This window comes from Hemibagrus wyckioides, linkage group LG12 (assembly GCF_019097595.1).
Source record: "Hemibagrus wyckioides isolate EC202008001 linkage group LG12, SWU_Hwy_1.0, whole genome shotgun sequence".
NCBI classification, from domain to species: domain Eukaryota; kingdom Metazoa; phylum Chordata; class Actinopteri; order Siluriformes; family Bagridae; genus Hemibagrus; species Hemibagrus wyckioides.
Window position 1 is genome coordinate 2403049 of NC_080721.1, and position 22659 is coordinate 2425707.

General features: G+C 40.7%; 1 protein-coding gene across 4 annotated transcripts in view; it reads right to left on the reverse strand.

The window, feature by feature from the left end:
- fam131ba (family with sequence similarity 131 member Ba) overlaps window positions 1–21697 on the reverse strand; it is a 39881-nt gene extending 18184 nt beyond the window's left edge. For 2 of the 4 annotated variants that reach the window (XM_058404286.1, XM_058404285.1), the window contains exons 1-2: window positions 21507–21696; window positions 972–1009 (exon numbers count right to left, since the gene is read on the reverse strand). In XM_058404286.1, the coding sequence (XP_058260269.1) occupies window positions 972–1009; window positions 21507–21534 (66 nt within the window). In that variant the 5' untranslated portion in view covers window positions 21535–21696. Of the gene's footprint in view, window positions 1–971; window positions 1010–21506 lie in introns of all 4 variants that reach the window. The other 2 variants (XM_058404287.1, XM_058404288.1) reach the window with 2 other exon arrangements.
- Window positions 21698–22659: the final 962 nt, after the last annotated feature.

Consider the following 22659-nt stretch of genomic DNA (forward strand, 5'->3'; position numbering starts at 1 on the left):
ACCACAAAACATAATCCAAAAACACAAGGACAAATCAGACAAAGCAGAAAAGCTTCCACTGTGAGGAAGGACGTTCATATGGTGTGATGTTGGATATACTGATAGTGTATCATGGAGTAAAGATTAGTTTGCCATCTCTAAAAACACGCCATGTTTGGAAGACCAAACTATTCCAGATTAAAGGATGTAAGGAGCGCTATAAGAGCAGAGCTGTGTTCATACACACACCAATCCACTTTCTACTGCTGCAGCTACTGCTGGACTTCCTGTAGATCCTGAGTGACCCATGTCTCGTCCAGTCAGAGGGAAGAATTCCATTCACAAACTATACCTAGCTTTTCCACTTTGTCTGAATTGTCCTTGTGTGTTCGGATGTGTTATTGTTTTTTGCATTTCTTGGCCACCGTACAATAGACTGTTTTTAATTACGCAGATCTGGCAACCCGGGGGAAGGGGAGAGCATTGTATTCATGAGCCTGACAGCTTGGATGTAGAAGCTGTTACCCAGGCTGACAGTCCTTTGGTGAATTCTGGAAAACATTCTGCTGGATAGCACAGGGGCAAATAAAGTGTAGGAGGCAGGTGAGGATCGTCCACAGTGCTGGAGGCTTTGAGGATACAGCGTGTGTGTGTGTGTGTGTGTAAAAATTTTAACGATTACGGTGCCTAAGACTTTAGCATGGTTCTGTAAAATATTCATCTCTAGGAAATATTAGGTTATTATTGTTATATATGTTAATATATGCTTTCCTATGAGAGAGAGAGTGAGAGAGAGAGAGAGAGAGCAAGAGACAGACAGACAGACAGACAGACAGACAGACAGATAGATAGATAGATAGATAGATAGATAGATAGATAGATAGATAGATAGATAGATAGATAGATAGAGACAGACAGACAGACAGACAGACAGACAGACAGATAGACCTGTGAAGAGCATGTTAATGGAAATTATATTCAGTGTCTCTTACCTGATCTCCATCTTTCCTGACAGGAACTGCATCTGCCGCTGAAGAAGGGAAAGAAGAAGGGAGAGAAAAAAGAGCAATTAGGGCAAAGAAAAGGATATGTTTATGCATCTGCGGCTAAATCTCTTTTTTTCTTCTTTTTACAAAAAATCCAAACCAAATGACAAATCATCAAACTGCCTTCAGTGACAGAAAGGTTTATCATCTATCATTAATATCCTTCTCCTAAAAAAATAAAAGAATCTGCAGCTCTCTGTTCTCCTGTCTGTCAGATCTCAGGTCTGATGCTGTCAAATAAATATTTAAACCATAAAAGATCAAAACATTCTCTCTCTATATCCAAACCGTTTGAGAATAAAAACCGGGTATGATGCCAGCATTCAGCCTCATAGGAAAAAAACAACTCCTTGGAACCTCACTCATCCCACGTTAAACTCATCCCACATTAAACTCATCCCACGTTCATTTGAGTTTTATCACTTAGGAGAGACGTGTAAATATGTTATCACGGACGTCATCCAGTGAAAAAAACCCACCGGTATAGTACTGTGAGGTCTGATGCTGATGTATCATGACTGTAGAAACTCCCCAGTGTTTATAATCATTTATAATCACACTCTCTGGTGTTTATAATCATTTATAATCACACTCTCTGGTGTTTATAATCATTTATAATCACACTCTCTGGTGTTTATAATCATTTATAATCACACTCTCTGGTGTTTATAATCATTTATAATCACACTCTCTGGTGTTTATAATCATTTATAATCACACTCTCTGGTGTTTATAATCATTTATAATCACACTCTCTGGTGTTTATAATCATTTATAATCACACTCTCTGATGTTTATAATCATTTATAATCACACTCTCTGGTGTTTATAATCATTTATAATCACACTCTCTGGTGTTTATAATCATTTATAATCACACTCTCTGGTGTTTATAATCATTTATAATCACACTCTCTGGTGTTTATAATCATTTATAATCACACTCTCTGGTGTTTATAATCATTTATAATCACACTCTCTGGTGTTTATAATCATTTATAATCACACTCTCTGGTGTTTATAATCATTTATAATCACACTCTCTGGTGTTTATAATCATTTATAATCACACACTCTGGTGTTTATAATCATTTATAATCACACTCTCTGGTGTTTATAATCATTTATAATCACACTCTCTGGTGTTTATAATCATTTATAATCACACTCTCTGGTGTTTATAATCATTTATAATCACACACTCTGGTGTTTATAATCATTTATAATCACACTCTCTGGTGTTTATAATCATTTATAATCACACTCTCTGGTGTTTATAATCATTTATAATCACACACTCTGGTGTTTATAATCATTTATAATCACACTCTCTGGTGTTTATAATCATTTATAATCACACTCTCTGGTGTTTATAATCATTTATAATCACACTCTCTGGTGTTTATAATCATTTATAATCACACTCTCTGGTGTTTATAATCATTTATAATCACACTCTCTGGTGTTTATAATCATTTATAATCACACTTGGGTGTCACCCAGATGAGGATGAGGTACACTTCTGAGTCTGGTTCCTCTCAAGGTTTCTTCCTCATACCATCTCAGGGAGTTTCTCCTTGCGTCAGTCGCCTCAGGCTTCTCAGTAGGAATTATTAGAAATAAATTTAAATATAAGTCTTATAACATTAATCTTGAACTTTTTGTACTATATTTTTTATGTTCTGTAACACTGCTTTGAGGCAATGTCCATTGTTAAAAGTGCTATACGAATTAAATCGAATTGAATTGAATTGAACTTAATCCCATCTTCTCCTAGTAAAGATTCACATCTACGAAACTAAGCCATCTTTAAAGCTAAGGGCAATCCTAGTTATGGAATGCACTTAAAATATTTACAATATGTACAGTAATATCATGCCATGTGCAATATTATCTTAATACTCAAGTGTATTTTTGTACATTTTATATATATATATATAGCATATTTTGTACATTTTTCATTTTCCCTGGCAAAAGAATGTCCTTCAGGATTACTGAAATTCCATCTCATCTTATTTGATCTAATCTTGTCTTATCTTATCTTTTCTTATCTTCTCTTATCTTGTTTTAGCTTAGCTTATCTTGTCTTATCTTGTCTTGTCTTGTGTTATCTTGTTTACGTGATTATGTTCATTTTAGTTTTCCCCAAATCAGTGACTCAGTGACATCTGGGGTATTGTAACTCTGGGACACCTGAAACATGTTACACTGAGAACATGAATATGACCTTGTTGTGTGCAGAAGAGCTAAGAAGTCGCTCTGTTATCTCATTTGGTCTGTGGTATCATGTATTAGAAGCTGTTATAAGCTTGTAACGAACATTCCCTGGAGACATATTAACCGCCCATTATTGCATTACACTTTCTTGTAAATTGAATGAATGGCTCCTGATTTCTGATTCTCACTTCTGAAAGATTCAGAACAAAACCTGTGACTGTATTAAAGGCTTCTTTATTCTTTCAGCTTCACTTCATGCAATCGCTTTCTCTCTCATTTCCCCTGCAGGCCATCGTTAGCATACATGTGGTTTTTCAGATATCTGTGAAAAGGAAGCATTAATAAACACTTCAGTGTGTGTGCTGCCATCTAGTTCTAACATTGTGAAATGCAGGAGTGTTTATCTTCACTTCTTTTTGTACCCATTGTTGTGAATATAGTCTCTCTCTCTCTCTCTCCCTCTCTCTCTCACACACACACACACACACACACACACACACACACACACACACACGCACATCTTTTAACAAACCTATTCTTACATCTGTCACCGTTTTCAATTTGTTTCTCAAGTTAGCCATAATTCTCCAAGCACTGTGCGTAACATTGAATTTCGGAGCGAATTCATGTTTGTTACACATTTCACCTCTCATATACTGGATCCTGGGAGAGTTAAGATCTCTTGGTTATTCTCCTGAGCTCAGGCGTAGGTGGCATTGTCGAGATTCCAACTCGTGATCTCTTGACGATTTTGCCATGACGGAGCAAAGAAAAGATTTCTAACATCCAAGTCCCCAAAGCAAAGCTACATCCAATTCAATTTAATTTATATTTATGTCTAGCGCTTTTAACAACAATGCACATTGTCTCAAAGCAGCTTTACAGAAGGATAGAAACATAGAAGAGTTTACAGTTAAGTTAATATTTATCCCTAACATTTATCCCTAATGAGACGCCTGAGGCGATGGTGGTGAGGAAAAACTCCCTGAGATGAAATGAGGAAGAAACTTTGAGAGGAACCAGGCTCAGAAGGGAACCTCATCCTCATTTGGGTGACACTGGACAGGAAATAATGTCCTTTCTTCAACAGTTTATAGTCATGTGGAATTGTGCAACCAAGAGCCCCTGAGCAACTATAAAATAGTTCAGAGTCATTTCTGAGTTCATTATAGACTTAACACTCAAATCCAGAAGCTTTAAACCGTACAACAACCATAATAAAATAAAACAGCTAGCTGCACAGTGACTTCTGAAATACACAATATGTCCAACTATATCTGGACACCTGGCCATCACATCATTGGGGTTCTTCCCCAAACAGTTACCATAAAGTCTGAAGCACACAAAATGTCTCTGTATGCTGTGACATTATGATTCTCCTTCACTGGACACTAAGAGACTCGAACCCTGTTCCAGCATGATGATGTTCCTGTGCACAAAGCACAGGGTTCCATGAAGACATTTTAAGATTGAAGTGGAAGAACTTGAGTGTCAAAAGTCAAAGTCAAAGAAGCTTTATTGTCACTTCAACCATATATAGCTGATGCAGTACACAGTGAAGTGAAACAACGTTCCTCCCAGACCAGAGGTGCTACACAGAACACAGACAGAGTACGGTGACGCAGACAAACATAGAGCTATAACATAGAGATAAAACTAAACTATACTTAAGGTGCAATCTTTAGTAAAAACTAGACATACGACAGAATTGCACAGGATGACGAGACAAGACAAGACAGTGCAGACAAACAACATGTAGACCGACTCTGCGCAAAGGATAGTGCTGACAGTGAGTGCAAATATTAAAGTTAACATGTAAACAGGATCAATATAAAGTGTAAAGTGTAATGTAAAGTGACATATGCGTGCAAACAGGACAATTTGTGTGTGTGCGTGTGTGTGTGTGTGTGTGTCCAGCACACTATAGTTCTCTGTTGAGATCAGATCTCGGTTGTGTGTGTGTGTTGTGTGTATGTGTGTGTCCAGCTCAGTTCAGTTCTTTTTTTTTTTTGTGCGTGTGTGTTATGTATGTGTGTGTGTGTCCGTGTCCAGCACAGTTCAGTTCTCCTCTGAGATCAGATCTTGGTTGTACGTGTGTGTGTGTGTGTGTGTTCAGCTCAGTTCAGTTCTCTGATGAGATACCTGATCACTTGAGGGAAGAAACTGTTTAACAGTCTGCTTGTGCGGGTCCGAATGCTTCGGTACCTCTTTCCGGATGGCAGAAGGGTGAAGAGTGTGTGTGAGGGGTGTGTGGGGTGTGTAAGAGTGTGTGTGAGGGGTGTGTGGGATCATCCACAATGCTGTCTGCTTTGCGGATGCAGCGTGTGGAGTAAATATCTGTAATAGAGGGGAGAGAGACTCCGATGATCTTCTCAGCTGTCCTCACTATACGCTGAAGGGACTTGGGGTCTGAGACGGTGCAGTTCCCAAACCAGGCAGTGATGCAGCTGCTCAGGACGCTCTCAATGGTCCCTCTGTAGAAAGTGGTCAGGATGGGAGGTGGAAGATGAGCCTTCTTCAGACTTCGCAGGAAGTAGAGATGCTGCTGGGCTTTCCTGGTGATGGAGCTGGTGTTGAGTGACCAGGTGAGGTCCTCCGTGAGGTGAACACCAAGGAATTTGCTGCTCTTGACGATCTCCACGATGGACCCATCGATGTTCAGTGGAGAATGGTCACTTCGTGCTCTCCTGAAGTCAACAACCATCTCTTTAGTTTTCTTTACGTTCAGAGACAGGTTATTGGCTCTGCACCAGGTGGTTAGCCGCTGCACCTCCTCTCTGTATGCTGACTCGTCGTTCTTGCTGATGAGACCCACCACGGTCGTGTCATTGGCGAACTTGATGATGTGGTTGGAGCTGGGCATTGCTGCACAGTCGTAAGTCAGCAGAGCGAACAGCAGTGGGCTGAGCACACAGCCCTGAGGAGCTCCAGTGGTGCTGGAGATGCTGTTCCCGATCCAGACTGACTGAGGTCTCCCAGTCAGGAAATCCAGGATCCAATTGCAAGGGGAGGTGTTGATGCCCAGTGGACTCAGCTGCTCAATCAGCTGCTGAGGAATGATCGTATTGAATGCTGAACTGAAGTCAATGAACAGTATTCGTAGGTAAGTGTCTTTATCGTCCAGGTGTGTGAGGGCCAGATGGAGGGTTGTGGTGATGGCATTGTCTGTGGAGCGGTTTGGACGATACGCAAACTGCATGGGGTCAAGTGAAGGTGGCAGTAGGTTCTTAATGTGCCTCATAACAAGCCTCTCCTGCACAGAACCCTGACTCAACCCCACTGAACACCTTTGGGATGAACTGGAACACCGACTGAACACCAGACCTCCTCACTCTTAAGACATCAGTGTCTGATCTCACTAGCTGAATGATCACTAATCCCCACAGACAACATCTAGCGGAAAGCTTTCACAGAAGGAGGAGGGAATAAATCTGGAATGTTCAGAAAGCACATATGGGTGAGATGGTCAGATGTCCAGATACTTTTGGACCAAAAAACAAAGAAAAAAAACTCATATTCATATATGCTCAAGAATGTAACTGCAGTGAAACAAGGACATCGGTAGAGAGATGTTTGGTTTGTCCATCAGATTGATGGGTAGTGATGTGGACACAGGGAAGCAATGGACACAACAACAACAACAACAACATGTTCTCTCTTCACCCTTCATGTCTTCTGTTTCTGCACACATGCACATGGTGTCAGAAGTGTACTAAAATGGCTCAAGGGCTCGGGCGCATAGATCCACTTGTTTCTGATGAGCATATCACTGACAATTGGCCGAAATTCAAAAAAACATTGGCACGTCGACTGCAGTTCTGGGTTACGACAAGACTGCGGCGTCTGTGGCACTGAAGATGATCACATGCCAGCAGGTCACAGACATGAGCACGAGAGACTCGCCAGTTCCTGCAAAATGAGCTTTCTCTACAATCTGTCGGTTTTTTTAACCCCGAGAGAGGAGGCAAACACGCAGAGTTATCCTCATCATCATTAAACTGCTGCATGTATTTGTTTTAGTCGCCAGAGGAAATTAGCTTTAAGAGGCTGTTCACGACGTTCCTCACACCATCAGGAGTGACGCTGCAAGTCGATTATGTGTGCAATGACTTTGCAGATCGGAGGACATGTATGAAGAAGAGTATGACAGGACGATGGGGTTGTTTCTCTGATTGACAGGTAATAAAGTGGACATACTGTAAGGTGACTATACGGTGTACCTTAGTGGGGAAGCAGGAAAATAGGAAAGATAAACTCTTACACTCTTTCACTGCCCTCTATTTCTAAATAGCTACAAAATTGCTCTCTGATTCATTGTACTGCACACAGCTGCTCTAAATCTGTGTGTGTGTGTGTGTGTGTGTGTTTATGTCTTGGTTTTTCCCCATGAGGCAAACTGCTGTTTTAGGAAAGCTGCATCTATTATTTAAAAAACTAAATAGATGGATAAATTGTTTAAGGTTAGGTTTATTCACAAGAATATTAAGACAAGTGTGTGTGTGTGTGTGTGTGTGTGTTAATTGCCGGGCTCTTTTTCTGTAAGTACAGTGGAGCCTCTGAGCATTGGGGCCATTTCCACAATCAGTCTTTCTTTACTCTGGAGAGAGAGAGAGAGAGAGAGAGAGAGAGAGAGAGTATACAGAATAGTGGAGTTGAAGAAAAGAAAATGAAGATCGCAAAAGTCTGGTGGGTAAAAGAACATATTTAAATGATGACAGCTATGTTTGGGGGAAATTAGTTTTTTGAGAAATTGGTTCATTTGTTCATTTTTAGTAACCGATTTGTCGTAGTCAGGGTTGCAGGGGATCCATAAAGCAGAAATACAAGCTGTAATCTGTTGCAAGGCAGCACACACTCACACACATTCACCAGCTCATTCACACTTAGGTGCCATATCTGCGAGAGGGAGATAAAATAGCTTTATCGAAATTACACTCACTTTTTATAAGAACAGTCCACACAGGATGTTGATTCATTTTACATTTACATAAAAGGACGTTACACGGCTGTTTCTAAACATGAAACACATTTTAGACAAGAAGGTCCCTTTAACTGTGTGAAACAGAAAAACCTTGCAATCGAACTAGGCATAATAGTATACAAGAAATACAATCGTCTCAGAACATCAGGAGAAACACTGCAAATACCACAGGATACCAGCTGACCCCTGCCCAGTCTTCAGGAACAAACTGAGGACAGATATTGTGGCCTAGAACGTGCTTGGGCCATCAAACTGTTTCTGAGGATCCTAACTCTCTTGTAGAAAGACTGGCAAAGACCAAGAGGCTTTTTTTTTTTACTTCCAGAGTCAACAGGTTGAGGAAGAACAGAGTTAGAATGGTTTATAATAGTGCTGAATATAAATTGGAAATGATGTACTATAAATGTAGAAATGGTGAAGAGAATTGCAGTGAGAAGTCACAATGTATGCAGATGTACTGGATTTGTTGTTGGTCTTTCAGCTGCTCCTTGTTCATGGTCATCACAGTGGACCATTCAGTCCACATGTTTTGATTTGGCACAGGATTTACGCCCCTTCCTGAAATAACCCTCTCATTGGGACCACTGCTGCTGTGGATCGATTTGCATGGACAGCCTGTGACCCAGGGGACTGCTGTGGATAGAACCACTTGGAGACTATCACGCCGTCTTTGAACTCAGCTTTTCAGTCTATAATGACCTCAGGAACTACACTGACCTGTTAGTTCCTCAAGAGCTCTTGGTTGCTGTTGTAGAAAAGACATTATTTACATTTACATTATTTCCTGTCCAGTGTCACCCAAAAGAGGATGAGGTTCCCTTCTCAGTCTGGTTTCTCTCAAGTTTTTCCTCACCATTGTCACCAGAAGCCACACCTGAGTCTAGTGAAAGCCAGAAACCAGTGATTAAACAGAATCAGGTGTGGCTCCTGCTTGATTGGAGTTAAAACCTGACCCCACACCAGCCATTTGTGATTAAGATTGGACTCCTGTGTGTTTGGCTCTGTTCTAGAGCTACTACTTATTTCCCAGTATATGCCACTACGGAATATAATCATTAGCATGGTATTAGCTTCCACTAATATGCTCGGAGCACGGTTATACTCTTCGGTCGAACCAAATGACCGAACCTAGCTTATTAAAGAACAATGTGTAAAAGATATCAGACACTGGGGAGTATTCAGACATGACTTAATTACTACTGGCAGTGCTAATGGTGTAAATGGTTGGTATGGAGTTTTCATTTCTCCAATGAAAAGTTGTGTGCAATGCTGACATACAGCAACATTGCTAGGGAAGTTAGAGTAGTGTTTAACAGGAGAAAAAGAATTCAGTGATCTCAAACAGGAGTTAAGTTATTTTTCTGAAGGGTGCCAATAATTATGAGCACAACATAATATATGATCATAAAAGGCAATATCTAAACCCATCTAGGAGATTTGTCCAGTCTGAAATCGACATACTCTCATCAACCGTCCAGTGTATTAGGAACACCTGGACATTCATGCGGTTATCTAATCAGCCAATCACATGGCAGCAATACAGTGCATAAAATCATGTAGAGACAGGTCAAGAGCTTCAGTTAAAGCTCACATCAAACATCAGAATGGTGAAAAAGTCTATTTTCTGTGACTTTTATCATAGCATGGGTGTAGCACCAGATAAGTTTTCCAGTATTTGAGTATATTCCAGAAAGCTGACTTTAAAGTTTTCACAAAATTGCGCAAAAAAAAATGAAAACCCTCCCATTAGCCGAGGGCCTGCAGACTAAAACGCCGACTGTTGATCCTATTAAATCTTTGTTGAGCAGAAAAGCATCTCAGTATGCACAAAACATGGACCTTGAGGTGTAGCCCATCCATCTCAAGGTCGATGTGTTGTGCATGCTGAGATGCCTATCAACGAGGTGTTACCACCCACAGAACTGTTATCCACTCAATGGGTTTTTTTTTTTTTTAGTTTTTTTTCGCACTTAGAAACTGTTGTGTGTGAAATTCCAAGGAGATCAGCAGTTTATGAAATACTCACACCAGCCCATCTGGTACCAACAACCACGCCACAGTTAAAGTCACAGAGATCAGACTATTGCTTCATTCTGAGGTGAGCATTAACTAAAGCTCTTGATCTTTATCTGGGTTTTGGCTTCACTAGTTGATTATGAGAGAAATATGTTTCTATTTAAAGGGGATCGAAAGATAAAAGGTCATTTTTGCCAATGGAATGGAGGGATAATTGTCTAATAACTTTAAAATGACCGATGAATCAGGGCTCAGTGACCAGGGTTCTCTGGTAAAGAGCCAGAACATGTTACCCAGATGAAGCATGGGGTCTTCAGTGTTAGTCTGCACTGCCTGTTTTGTTCATGTCTTCTCATCTAATCACCAGTGGAATCCACTGAAACAATAACCAAAAGCACACTGGATGAGATTGAGACCTGTAGAGGATTAAATGAGGGAATTGTCTTTGTATTCCACTCAGAAGGAGGCGACGACTCGAGTCCTGTTGGCTGTTGAGACAGCACACCCCATGCCATTTTCCGAGGTCTCCACTTCAATTCGATTTATTTGTATAGTGCTTTTAACGATGGATATTGTCTTAAAAAACTGCTTTACAGAAATATAGTAACATAGAATAAAATTATAAAGATTAAAATTCAGTTGATGGTGGCAAGAAAAACTGCTTGAGATGATATGAGGAAGAAACCTTGAGAGGAACCAGGATGGTGAATCTTGAGCTGTATTTAAATTTTCCTTTAACATGTAAAGTGAAGGTAGCCACCATAGAGCCAAAGCCCTGTTTGGAATCTCCAATAGAAGTTGGAAAACTTTAAATACTCCTCAAGTTTCTTAGTTGTTGAAGGTTCAGACCACTTCATGCTAGGTCTGGTCCATTTTCACAGCTCTTGTAGTCAGAACATAGCTGAGGTTTCTTTAAAAGAAGTGACTCTGGGATATTTCCTGTGCCCTGATCTGGGGATAAAACTTCTATGATTTAAATGAAATATTTAGTCGCTCCAGAAATCCAGTATGAAGCGAGAAATAGTTTGCATTTCTAGCTCTAGATCATACTGAGAGTGTAACCTAAAGCCATTGCTTTTCTTTAAATATATTCCTCCAAAGCTAATAAAGACCTCAGCAATGTGTGATATGAAATCTGATGTATAGCAAAAAAGTGAGATGCAGCTGTCATAGCAACGAGGAACCCCTGAGTGGAGGTCACCAGGATACGGAGGGGTTTGACTGGCTAGCAAAGAAAATACCCTACAACACAGAGGTTCACTAGACTGGAAAAAGTTTCAGCATGGAGGACTCCAGGATGCTTGTTCAGGGCTGAGAGAACTGGGTAAAGATGCTCAGAACATGAAGCACTGAAGATGTTTGATCAAACTAGGGTTATGTTTGTTGGTTGTGACATTTATAAATGGCTCTCTCACTGTTAGAAATCTCTCCCAGACACGGAATTATGCCAAAATAATGTGATTAGGTATTTGTATGTGTTCTTGAAAACAGTAAGACGAGTGATTCGAATTGATTATGAAGACAGCATGCGGTGCCTTGTTGTTGATTGATGATTCTGACTCACTGTTTCATGGTAATGATGATTGTAAAGCAGGAAGCTCCACCACTGTGTTTACTGTAATTTAAACTAATGTTTATTGTGTGCTAGATTCAGCAATATTAGATACATGAGTTATTCAGGGCGGTTTTACAATCTAGCACAATAAATCAAAAAATGTCACACTTTTTTTTCTATAACTTTACCAAGTAAAAATTTTAAAAAACAGACTAGATGAAACATTGAGTTATTGATATCCAAACACCCCAGAGATCTAACTTAATACAAATGCATTATTCTGAATGAATAGATAGATGAGCACAACAATTACAAACAAGGGGGCCAGTGTTATTTTATTTTGCTAGCAAACGCTCAGAAAATATGCAAAAGAAATTCGTTTTTATTTATTTACTTTGTTTCATATCTTCAAGTGGAATATGTTTTTAAAATGATGATTTTAAGCATGATTTTTAAGTCACAGAAATTTACTTCTCTACATCCGTGTTCCTCCATTACTGTTAATTGCTAATGAATAGCAGGTAGTAATCATACTTATAATGAGATCACGAGTCTCGAGTCACGCGACAACCGTTCACTTTTTAGCGAGCCCAGTTCTGGAAGATACCGTCTGAAGAAGGGGAAGAAGCCAGCGTGTAATGGGAATCAGGGCACCCGTGGCCTCGTATTCAATTTATTTTCTCACTACAAGGAATAAAAAAGAACAGTTACATAAAGCCATGCCTGCTATGTGCACCAGAACAGGTTGACATCTCCGTGTACAGGAAATCCAGCCCCAATTTAAGAAAGCATGTTGCAGTAAGTGTCACAATAATGCCTCGGTTTCAGGGTAATTTCACCACTGTGACCATACTCTAATATAAAATCTCACACACTGAGTTCCTTTTCAGTGTTTTCAAATGTATTTTTATGTAATCGATCGTTCAAACGTTTTTCTGGTATACGTTCTCATGCCAGATATATGACAAATATGTCAAACAACATCAATTTAAACGTTTATTCCAAACTGTTTTATCCACTAAATTACACAAACTGAGCAGCATTACGGCACTGTATGATCCAAAGTATCTAGTAACTCGCTACTTGAGTAGTCTTCTCATTGGATATCTAGAAGCTGAGTCATGTCAACTGGACTTCTGTCTAGTTCGATCGAAATGCTTCACTTCTCATCAGAGCAGCTTCTTCAGTCTGAGGGAAGTTGGCAGGATTTCACGAATTTGTATCCTCCAGGGTCAAGGATCCTCCTCTTCCTGGATAGCCTCGTTAAGGAAACAAGGGGAAGGTGAGAGTGGGAGGAGGTGTTAGATATGAGAGAGGCGTTAGGATGTAATGACCACAGAGAAGTAGAGTAAGGAGAGAGTGTATTGAAGTATTGGGGTAATGATCAGAGAATGAGAGAGTGGATGGAGTTTTCCTTGGCTTTCCTGGTGGACCTGTGATGAGGTCTTGATCTTCTTGGGGATTGAAGTAAAGAGCAGTATTAAACATAGGAGACAGGTCGTCAAAGACCTCCACCTCTGTTAGGAGAAGGATGGCAACTTCCCTCAGACCGAAGAAGCTGCTCGGATGAGTAGTTAAACTCAACTTCTATATATCCTCGCTAGATGACTGAGAATCTTCACAGACACATTCTCATTGAATACTTTATTACTCTTACTCAAGTATCTTGACATGTGGGCGATGCACTAGCATAGCGATTCAGGTGTTGGACTACTGATCAGAAGGTTGTGAGTTTGAAACCCAGGTCCACCAAGCTACCACTGATGTGCCCCTAAGCAAGGCCCTTAACCCTCAATTGTATAAAATGAGATAAAAATGTAAGCTGCTCTGGATAAGGGAGTCTGCCAAATGCAGTAAATTTATCTTTGAACATTATTACTGTTGCTTGAGTAAATATTTATAGAAGTAGTTTCACTTGTACTTGGGTAAAATTTTGGGCTACTCTACCCACCTCTGCTGCTAGATATTCAACTGTCAATTGTAAGTGTTATTATTGGAAAGTGGAAACATTTAGGAACAGCAGCAACACAGCCATGAAGCAGGAGACCACAGAGCGGGATCACTGAGTGCTGAGGCTCATGGAGCATAAAAGTCACCAAGATTCCATAGCTGAAGAATTCCAAACTTCCACTGGCATTGATATAAAAACAAAAACTGTTCAGAACGAGTTTCCATGGTCGATCAACTGCATGCAAGCCTCACATCAACAAGTACAATGCCAGGCGTCGGATATAGTGGTGGACAGCACACGCCACTGGACTCTGGAGCTGTGGGAGCGTGTTCTGTAGAGTGATTCTGTTTGATAGTCTGAAGGGTCTGGGTCCTTGGATGCCAGAAGAATGTTACCTGCCTGATTGCATAATGTTAAGGGGCGTTTTTTCAGGAGTTGGGCTAAGCCCCTTACTTCTTATAAAGTGTTGAAATGTTAATGCTTTAGCATAAGACATTTTGGACAATGCTATTTTTGGGAACAGTTTGGAAAAGGCCCTTTTCTATTCCAGCATGAATGTGTTCCAGTACGCAAAGACATGACTGGATCAGTTGTGTATGGAACAAGTTCTTCTTGACCTCAACCCCAACAAACACCAAGCCAGGCCTTCTCATCCAACATCAGCGCATATGTCTATATATATATATATATATATATATATATATATATATATATGTGTGTGTGTGTGTGTGTGTGTGTGTGTGTGTGTGTGTGTGGTACACAGGCTTTAATGGAATGTGGCATTGTGGACTTAAAAGCTTGTTGAAATGGAGCTGAACGGGGTTTATGCAATGTCTTTTCTGTAACAGAACTATAACCATATTTAGACCTCAGTAGTGAATTCAGGGCTGCAGGCTACATCCTTTCTTCTCAACAAAGAAAAAGCCTGTAGCTGCAGGTTATATGGCAACAGTAACCAGGGCATTTTAGGTGTCTTCCTCTATGACCAAGCACTCGGGAAGGCACAGAGGGTATACCTCGCTACAAGGGAAAGGAACCAAAGCTTATTAAAAACCAAATAGGTTGTGTGTTTGTGGTACACAGGTTTTAATTTGATGCAGCAGTGAGGCTTGTTAATATGGATCTGAATGAGATTGAGAATGAGAGTGATGCGTTGCTATATGTGATGCTTCACACAACACATCCGGTCCAAATTGGCCCTAAGAGGTCTATATTTATTGTTAAACCAAACAAATTAAGTTTCACTGCGGAGTTTATTCTGTGTGGTGATGGACCAGGTTAGAACCCAGTGCGGTTCTAAAGCTCTTTCTATACAAAGTAGGTTAGCACTTTTTTTTATTTGGTGTATCAGTTTCTGATTTATTTTGTGGCTTTTACTGAGGCTTTTCATGCTTGAAATGTGATAGTATGTATATACATACAATATATCAATGTTATTTTGTCGTTATATATTTTTAACTTTCAATTATTATGATGGTTTTGGTCGACAAGCCTACTTAGACCATCATCGAAGCTTCTTACTATCTTCTATTGAGGAGGCATGCTACATCAGAGACGTCCAATCCACTATGGTAATGTGGGATCAGGTTCTACAGATCAAGATCACTGGCAATACATGTAAAATGGCCAAATGCAAAATACTTTTGAATGAAGCATCAGTGAAAATAGCCATTTGGTTTCCATTATCACCTTCCCTCATTCATTTTTAACACTCAGGATGTAGCCCAAGTAGGATAGAGCTGTCTAATGGAGCTCACAGATCTCATAGAGGTTAATCTGAGGTAGACATTTCAGCAGTAATCTGACATGCTCTGCATCTAAAGTGGAGCGGAAAAGAATGTCATATACAGTCCCCTCAGAAAGTATTGAAACATCAAGGCCAATTATTTCATAATAATTTTTTTTTTCTTTACATAAATACGTGGGTTTGTGATCAAATGATGAACATAATATGATAGATCAGAATTTCAGCTAGATGTGTTCAGAAATATTAAAACATGTGCCTGTTGCCTGGGTGCGCCCTGTTAGATTGACTGTTTAAACAATTAATAGCTGTGAATGTCTAGTCTTAGTCTGGGCCCTGAGTTTGAAAACTGCCTTCATTATTATAAAGGATAAACCAAATTGACGACCAGAGAGCTGTCTATGGGATAAAAACAAGACAATGAAGCTGAGAACAGACTTACTGCCCCAGCACTGGACACAGTCAATAAAGCAATATGGAATGTCCTGAAAAAGAAAGAAATCACTGGTGTTCTAACAACCAGATATCAAACAGGAAAACAATAGCCGAAACTAGCTGAGATCCGTGAACATCACTAACAACCTCTACGTGAAGGTACCACAATCCACTGGTTGAAAATAAGAAAAGTTCATAACAAGAAATAAACAGGCCAACCCACAAGATACAAACCACTCATCAGCAGTAAGAATCAGATGAACACTAAAGTGGAAGAAGATTTCTCAAAGACGAGCCACAATCGTTCTGAAGCCTAGATAAACTAAGCCAAGAAAGAAAGGACCTGCTCATGATCCACAACACACAAACTCATCGGTCAAGCACAGTGGCATGGCTTGGGCTTGCATAGCTACTTCTGGAAGGAGTTCATTAACCTCACTAATCACAAAGGAAGAATGCAGCAGTCCATCAGTGGGGCTTGATGCTGTTAAGTGTTATTTACTTGATGTTGGCTCAAGGGGTTCAGGCTCTGGGATGTTGATCAGAGGATCACAGGGTTCTTACTGCCAGGCTGCCACTGTTGGGCCCTTGAGCAAGGCCCTTAACCCTCACTGCTCCAGGGGCACTGTATCATGGCTGACCCTGCACTCTGCCCGAAGATATGCGCCGATAGAATTTCACTGTGCTGTAATGTATATGTGACAAATAAAGGCTTCTAATCTGTTCATATACTTTTGCTCACATAATAAATTACTGCCAATACTTTCAGAGGGGACTGTATGTTGTGCCAGTTCAGAAAAGTTACAAATTACAATGTGGATGGACCGAGATTCGGACCAGACCGTATAGCAGCACTAGTGAGCTGAAGCGGTGATTAAAGCCATCTTCCAGTTATTGCACTCACAAATCTGGGTGAGGTTGTAAGCAATGCACAAATCAATAATGGAAAAAACCCTTAACTCCTCTTACTTGCTCAAAGATAGCAGGTTCTAGGGGCAAGAGCTAATGCTACGTGACCAGAGCCATATTTAGACCTCAGTGGTCAATGCAGGGCTGCAGGCTACATCCTTTCTTCAGGGCTGCAGGTGATGTGGACAGGCAGAGGTAACCTCTATAGCCCATGGCTTAGTAGGTGACACTCCTAAATGAAATAAGTGCTATGACACAATCCCATGGGTGGTGCAGGAACAAATCAGGTGCATTAGATTTGCTAAAGACATCAGCCAGGGGGGGGACATGACCCTGCAGTCTGCTGCACCAGTAAAACCAGAAAACAAGCTCTACTATAAACCTAGACTGAATATACAATATGTGTTTAGGTTTACGTCCGAGTCCTAAATTACAACATAAAACCCCTGTTAAGTGCAATGTTTGCCAGAACTCCACAATCCTGTTCTTTACTCCTAAATGCATTGCTTTTCCTTTCTATTTCATTTCTTCATGTGGATCGTTATAGATTATGATTACTGTATATGAACACCTTGCAGAAAAACACTTTCTGTAATAAAGCACATGAGCAGCAGAGATTATAAGACTGCAAGCTCTTTCCCTGGTAATAAAAGATATCAAAAGATTAAAGTAAGACATTGGCAAGGTCGTATATACACACCACACTGTTTCATTTATTGCATCACAACTTACACAGAGGAACAAAATGTCCACACCAGTATAAAAGACACTAGGCAAAATGAGTCACTACTTTAAAGAACGATCCTTTGTGGTTTTGTTTATTTGTAAAATTGCAATGTCTGTATGCAAATATTACTGGTAATGCGGCCATTTATTTTAAAGAGTTGCCATCCAGAACCTTAGCAGATAAAGGAAAAACACCACAAGTGACCACAAATGGCCGGTTGAGCTTCAGGTGAAAAGCAAAGGGACTGGACATTTTCCATCTTCTATCAGAAGAGTGAAGTGATGCAAATCCCCACCTGCAGGGTTACAGTGTTAGTGGGGATGATTCCCAAATCTGGGAACAGCAGATCCCTGGTTCAATCTTTACCTGGGGTATCAGGGTTACTGAGTTTCATATGTTCTCCCCTTTATCCAGTTTCCTTTCACCACAGGTGTGTGTGTGTGTGTATTTTGCCCAGGACTGGATGCGTGCACTGATTGTCCACCCAGGATAGGTTCCAGATTCACTATGACCCTAATTCCTCTGCTTCACCAATAACTGTGTTCTCCTGAGTGTCATTTGCTTCCTACTCTGGCACTGAACATGAGAAGAGAATGGAATTTCAGCATTGGACATGGGGAAGAGGAACACAAAGAAGGTTGTCAGTGTCATGAGAGCTTAAGGTGCAGAAGGTGAGGACATAATCTCATGCAAGACCCAACCACAACAACAACAAACAACTAGTCTCCTGCCCTGAGACAGGCAGTTTGAAAAAAATCGCTCAAACCGTGAGTAGAACTTCTTCAAAAATAGCCATGACCCAGGTAGAGATGTTCCAGTGCTCAGAGACAATATATTGTTTTCACCTTGGGCATAAATGGAGGGGAAGTTAACAAGACTGGCCACTGCATTCTCCAGGAGATCCACCATACATCATAACATCATGCATCATACTTCAAGACAGGGTTTTAAAGAGGAAAGCTTCAGAGGAAATGGACTGAGCTGAAGGTTTGTGGCGTGAAAAGCCTAAACTCACTCCTTAGCAGCAGAGGAGATGTGCTGTAATAGTATGTCAAGATCTTGAGCCTCAAGAAGTCTTCCTTGCTCTGACACTGAGCTTCTCAAATCCTGTACTTCTGCCTAATCCAAGACGTCAAGGCTCCATGTGCATGTTTTGCTTATTTCTATGCGTTCAACTGGATGAAAAACAAGTAATTTGTAAGAAAAAAAAATGACATTACATTGTAGGATATGAAATGTTCTGCAACAGACTATTTATCTCCTCGTTTTGCCTTCCAGTAGGTTTTATACTGGTTCAGTCCTATATTCCACCTTCCTCGTCCACATCGCTCAGTCCTTCCCTCCCACCTTCCTCTCCTCTGACTCATTCTTTGCGGTCTCCTTTCCTCTGTCTGTTAGTCTCTCTCTCTCTCTCTCTCTCTCTCTTTCCCTTCCTCTGAACTGTCTTATCTCTCCTCATGTTGGATCATCCACACGACACAAGCATGGGTATCAATCATAGTATTGACCAGTCACTTGAGACTGTGTTAGACTGGATCACGGAATCAAAACATTATTTATACATAGAGGCTAACGTGCCTATAGCAGAAAATAAAAAGAATTAATTGGTGCTTGGTAATTATTATTTAAGAAAATGACATGCATGAAAGCATACAGGTCAAGAGCTTCATGTTAATGTTCATATCTAACACCAGAAAGGGGAGAAATTAAATCTAATATGGCATGAATGTCTAACGCTGGTACCAGATGGGCTGATTGAAGTATTTCATAAACTGGTGATTTGCTGGGATTTGCAGTGAAAAACAAAAAGTGAGCAGCAGTTCTGTGGGAGGAAACACCTTGTCGATTAGACAGATCAGAGGAACATGACCAGAATCTCTGAGCCATCAGCAACAAAACTAAAGCCTTCATGAACCAACACCATATTTTACATCAGTCCACATTTCTCAGCAAACATGCTCAAGGTCTGTAGAACCAAAAGGTTTAATTTTTAGTCAGACTACACGTCTGGCCCGGTTGCAGGCACAGCAAGACTTCTTCATTTATATAAATAACACAACATTTCTTACTTTAGTTTCTAATTTTACCAGAAGCATAGCCAAACTGAATGGTCGAGCTTATTATCAGTAACCAGTTCATCCTCCAGTCCATCTCAGGGCACAACACACACACACAGGGGCAATTTAGAGTTGCCAATCCACCTACCTAACATTCAAGCATCAGTGACCTACAGGTGCTAAAACACCAAAAGCTCGATTTCAGTTCTATTCAGTAAAAATGCCCATAAAACTACACACCAAAGTAATTCCATATTATACTTGTTAACCACCCGGCTTTAAATCAAGCTAATACCTTCAACTAGAGGCTCTTATCTTACATTAGGAAGTACGTAATACAGCAATGCACTGATTTCATACAAGAAGATGTTATAACCGATGCTTTAGGGCTGTCTTGCAGCTTCATAGACTTTCAGATAACAACCTGAGCGAGGAAAGTATTAACATTTCGGTACATCTTACTGAAAATAAACTTGCTGAAGCAGTTGAAGAAGTAAATTTCAGAGTTTAATATGTGAGGGATTGGTAATTATCTTAGAACTCTAGACAGCTATTAGCTCACAACAGGAGCGATGAACAGCAATAGGCAAATGTGAGCGGCGTGGATTTTGTTGATTCGATCATAATGCAGTCTCTGTGGCCGGTGCAGTCTAGTGCATATATTTAAAGAAGATGATTTCTTGCAACAGACCAGACATTGGGCTATTGTATGATAAGCACTTGACCCATATTCTACGCATCAAATCTCCTCTCTTCTCCTTCTCTCACTATAAACCAGATACTAATTATAGCTCGTCATGCTAAATATGAGAGCCATGCTTCTCCTTGCAAACAGTAAACCCTTTAACTGAAGTGCAGAGCTGAATGGGCAACTACACCTTCACACAGCTGCAACCAAGCAGTTCATTCATGCTGCTTTTCTATAAGGAAAAAACAAAATCTGATGTGCTGTGGCTAAAAGGGACAATAGATGAATCAGGCCAATTTTCTGCTCTACTTTGCTACTTCTTCGCTCTAGGGTGTCAAGTATACGCTAGCCCCTATTTTTCTAAGACAAAAACAGCACTTTGTCTCCAAGCCACCCCTTTAACGCTGACTCAATGACAATCAAAGGTCAAATATGGCGCCAATTGTTTCATTCCGGCTCAGGCAGTGGCCCAGGTTTGATGTAATAGGTTCGACACTTTGAATGGCAGCTGTGAATTTCCCTAAAGAACAAGCAGCACTAAATGCTAATAATTTATGCTGAGAACTGCCATTAAATCCTGTTCTCAAATTAGCTCTACTCATTGCAAGTGCTATTAGATAAAAATGCAGGCTTAAATGGCATTTTCATACACACACACACACACACACAAACTCAATAGCACACAATGCAGATCTCTAAATAAACTTGCTGACATTTGGTGAGCCTTCAAACTCCCACATGCATGAACCTCAACTCTCATGTCTTCTCTCACTCCATTCATTCCTCCTTGTCTTGCCATCCCCCCCCCTTTATCATCCACACATCACACTACCCCGATAAGGATGATCTGTCATCTATTCTCCTGTCTTCCCTTCTTCTTGCTTCCATTGCTGTCTGTATCACACCAGCCCACCCCCGTCCCCGATTCCTGTGTGGCGGTTCACCCTCGTCTGAACGTCTCGTCATCTCCATCACCTTCCAGTTCATCCGTTTTCCCCTGGCATCCCTTCAGGACCATTAGAAATCATAGTCTATCCTTGAAGACAAACAGCCTTTAACCAGAGGGTTTCCATAGTAACACTCACACTTTCCCTGGTCGGTCGGTGGGGGGTGTGTGTGTGTGTTAGCATTGTCCACTCCACCACCCCGGTCCCCCTTTTAAGCCTAATAAAAATGTAATGAAAACAGCAGAGCATCTTACTGATAGTGCGGGAGCCAATACAGCCCATGGTGTCTTAGTGAGGGCCGGCAAGTGAGTGAGAAAGAGGTGCCTTTTCAGCAGACATCGCTCTCTTTCTTCTCCCGGTGTCTCTGTTGTCCTCTTCTCTGTGTCCCTCTCTCTCTCTCTCTTTCTCTCTCTCTGCAAGGCTGCGTGCGAGTGTGTGCCTCTCTCGCTCTCCTCGTCATCCATGTCTCCTCCCTCCCAGCACGCCCACTCCGTCTCACCCCTCCCTCCTCTTTCCCACACACACTTACAGCACACATGTTCAGTGATACGCTGTGAGGTTCGAGTCAATAAGGTAACAAAAGTACATATTTTCTGCTGGCATTTTTTCTCCATTTATTTTCATCCTTACCGTTATCTTATATTATAAGCTGAAGTCCCATGAGAATGCACTTACGATCACTGGATATTCATTCTGCTTCTTGTTTCTAAAGGTTGGCAATTTAAAGAAAAAAGACATATGTAAGACTTGGATATTTTGTGTGCTGGTGATATGCCTTTAAAGGGCCCTTGTGAAGGATATTCAGTCATGATAAAAAAAAAAAGGGAACTTGGCTGATAATGCAGACAATTTTTATACTGACAATGCGGTACATAATTGTCTACACCCCTCCATTTTGCTGCTCCCCCTTTCCATTTTTATTTAGCACCATCACATTCTGCAGACTATGGGCAACAACTGTCACTCTTCCTCTGTTATGTTCTCGCACAGTAGGGGTGGGCTCTGTAACCTTGAACGCACCCAGTCATGTGCACACAGCATACAGATCTGACTACTTCAGTGTGTGCCTACACTGTTTTACTGCTCCCAAGAAATCACAGGTCCGCGGACTGAAATGTTAACATTCTGGATGAAGATGAGAGAAGGAAAGAGATGAAGCAGGAAAAAACGGGAATACAATACACAAGAAAATATTTGGTTCTTTTCTTTTTCTTTTTCTTTTTCTTTTACATCCATGCTTCTAGTGTGCCAGTGCTTTCAGCTGTGCAGGAATAGGAAATAACTTCATTGTACAACAATTCCCTTAATACATACACTATATTGCCAAATGTTTTGGGACACCCCTTCAAATAATTTAATTCAGGTGTTGTTTTTCAGGGGTTGGGCTCGGCCCCTTAGTTCCAGTGA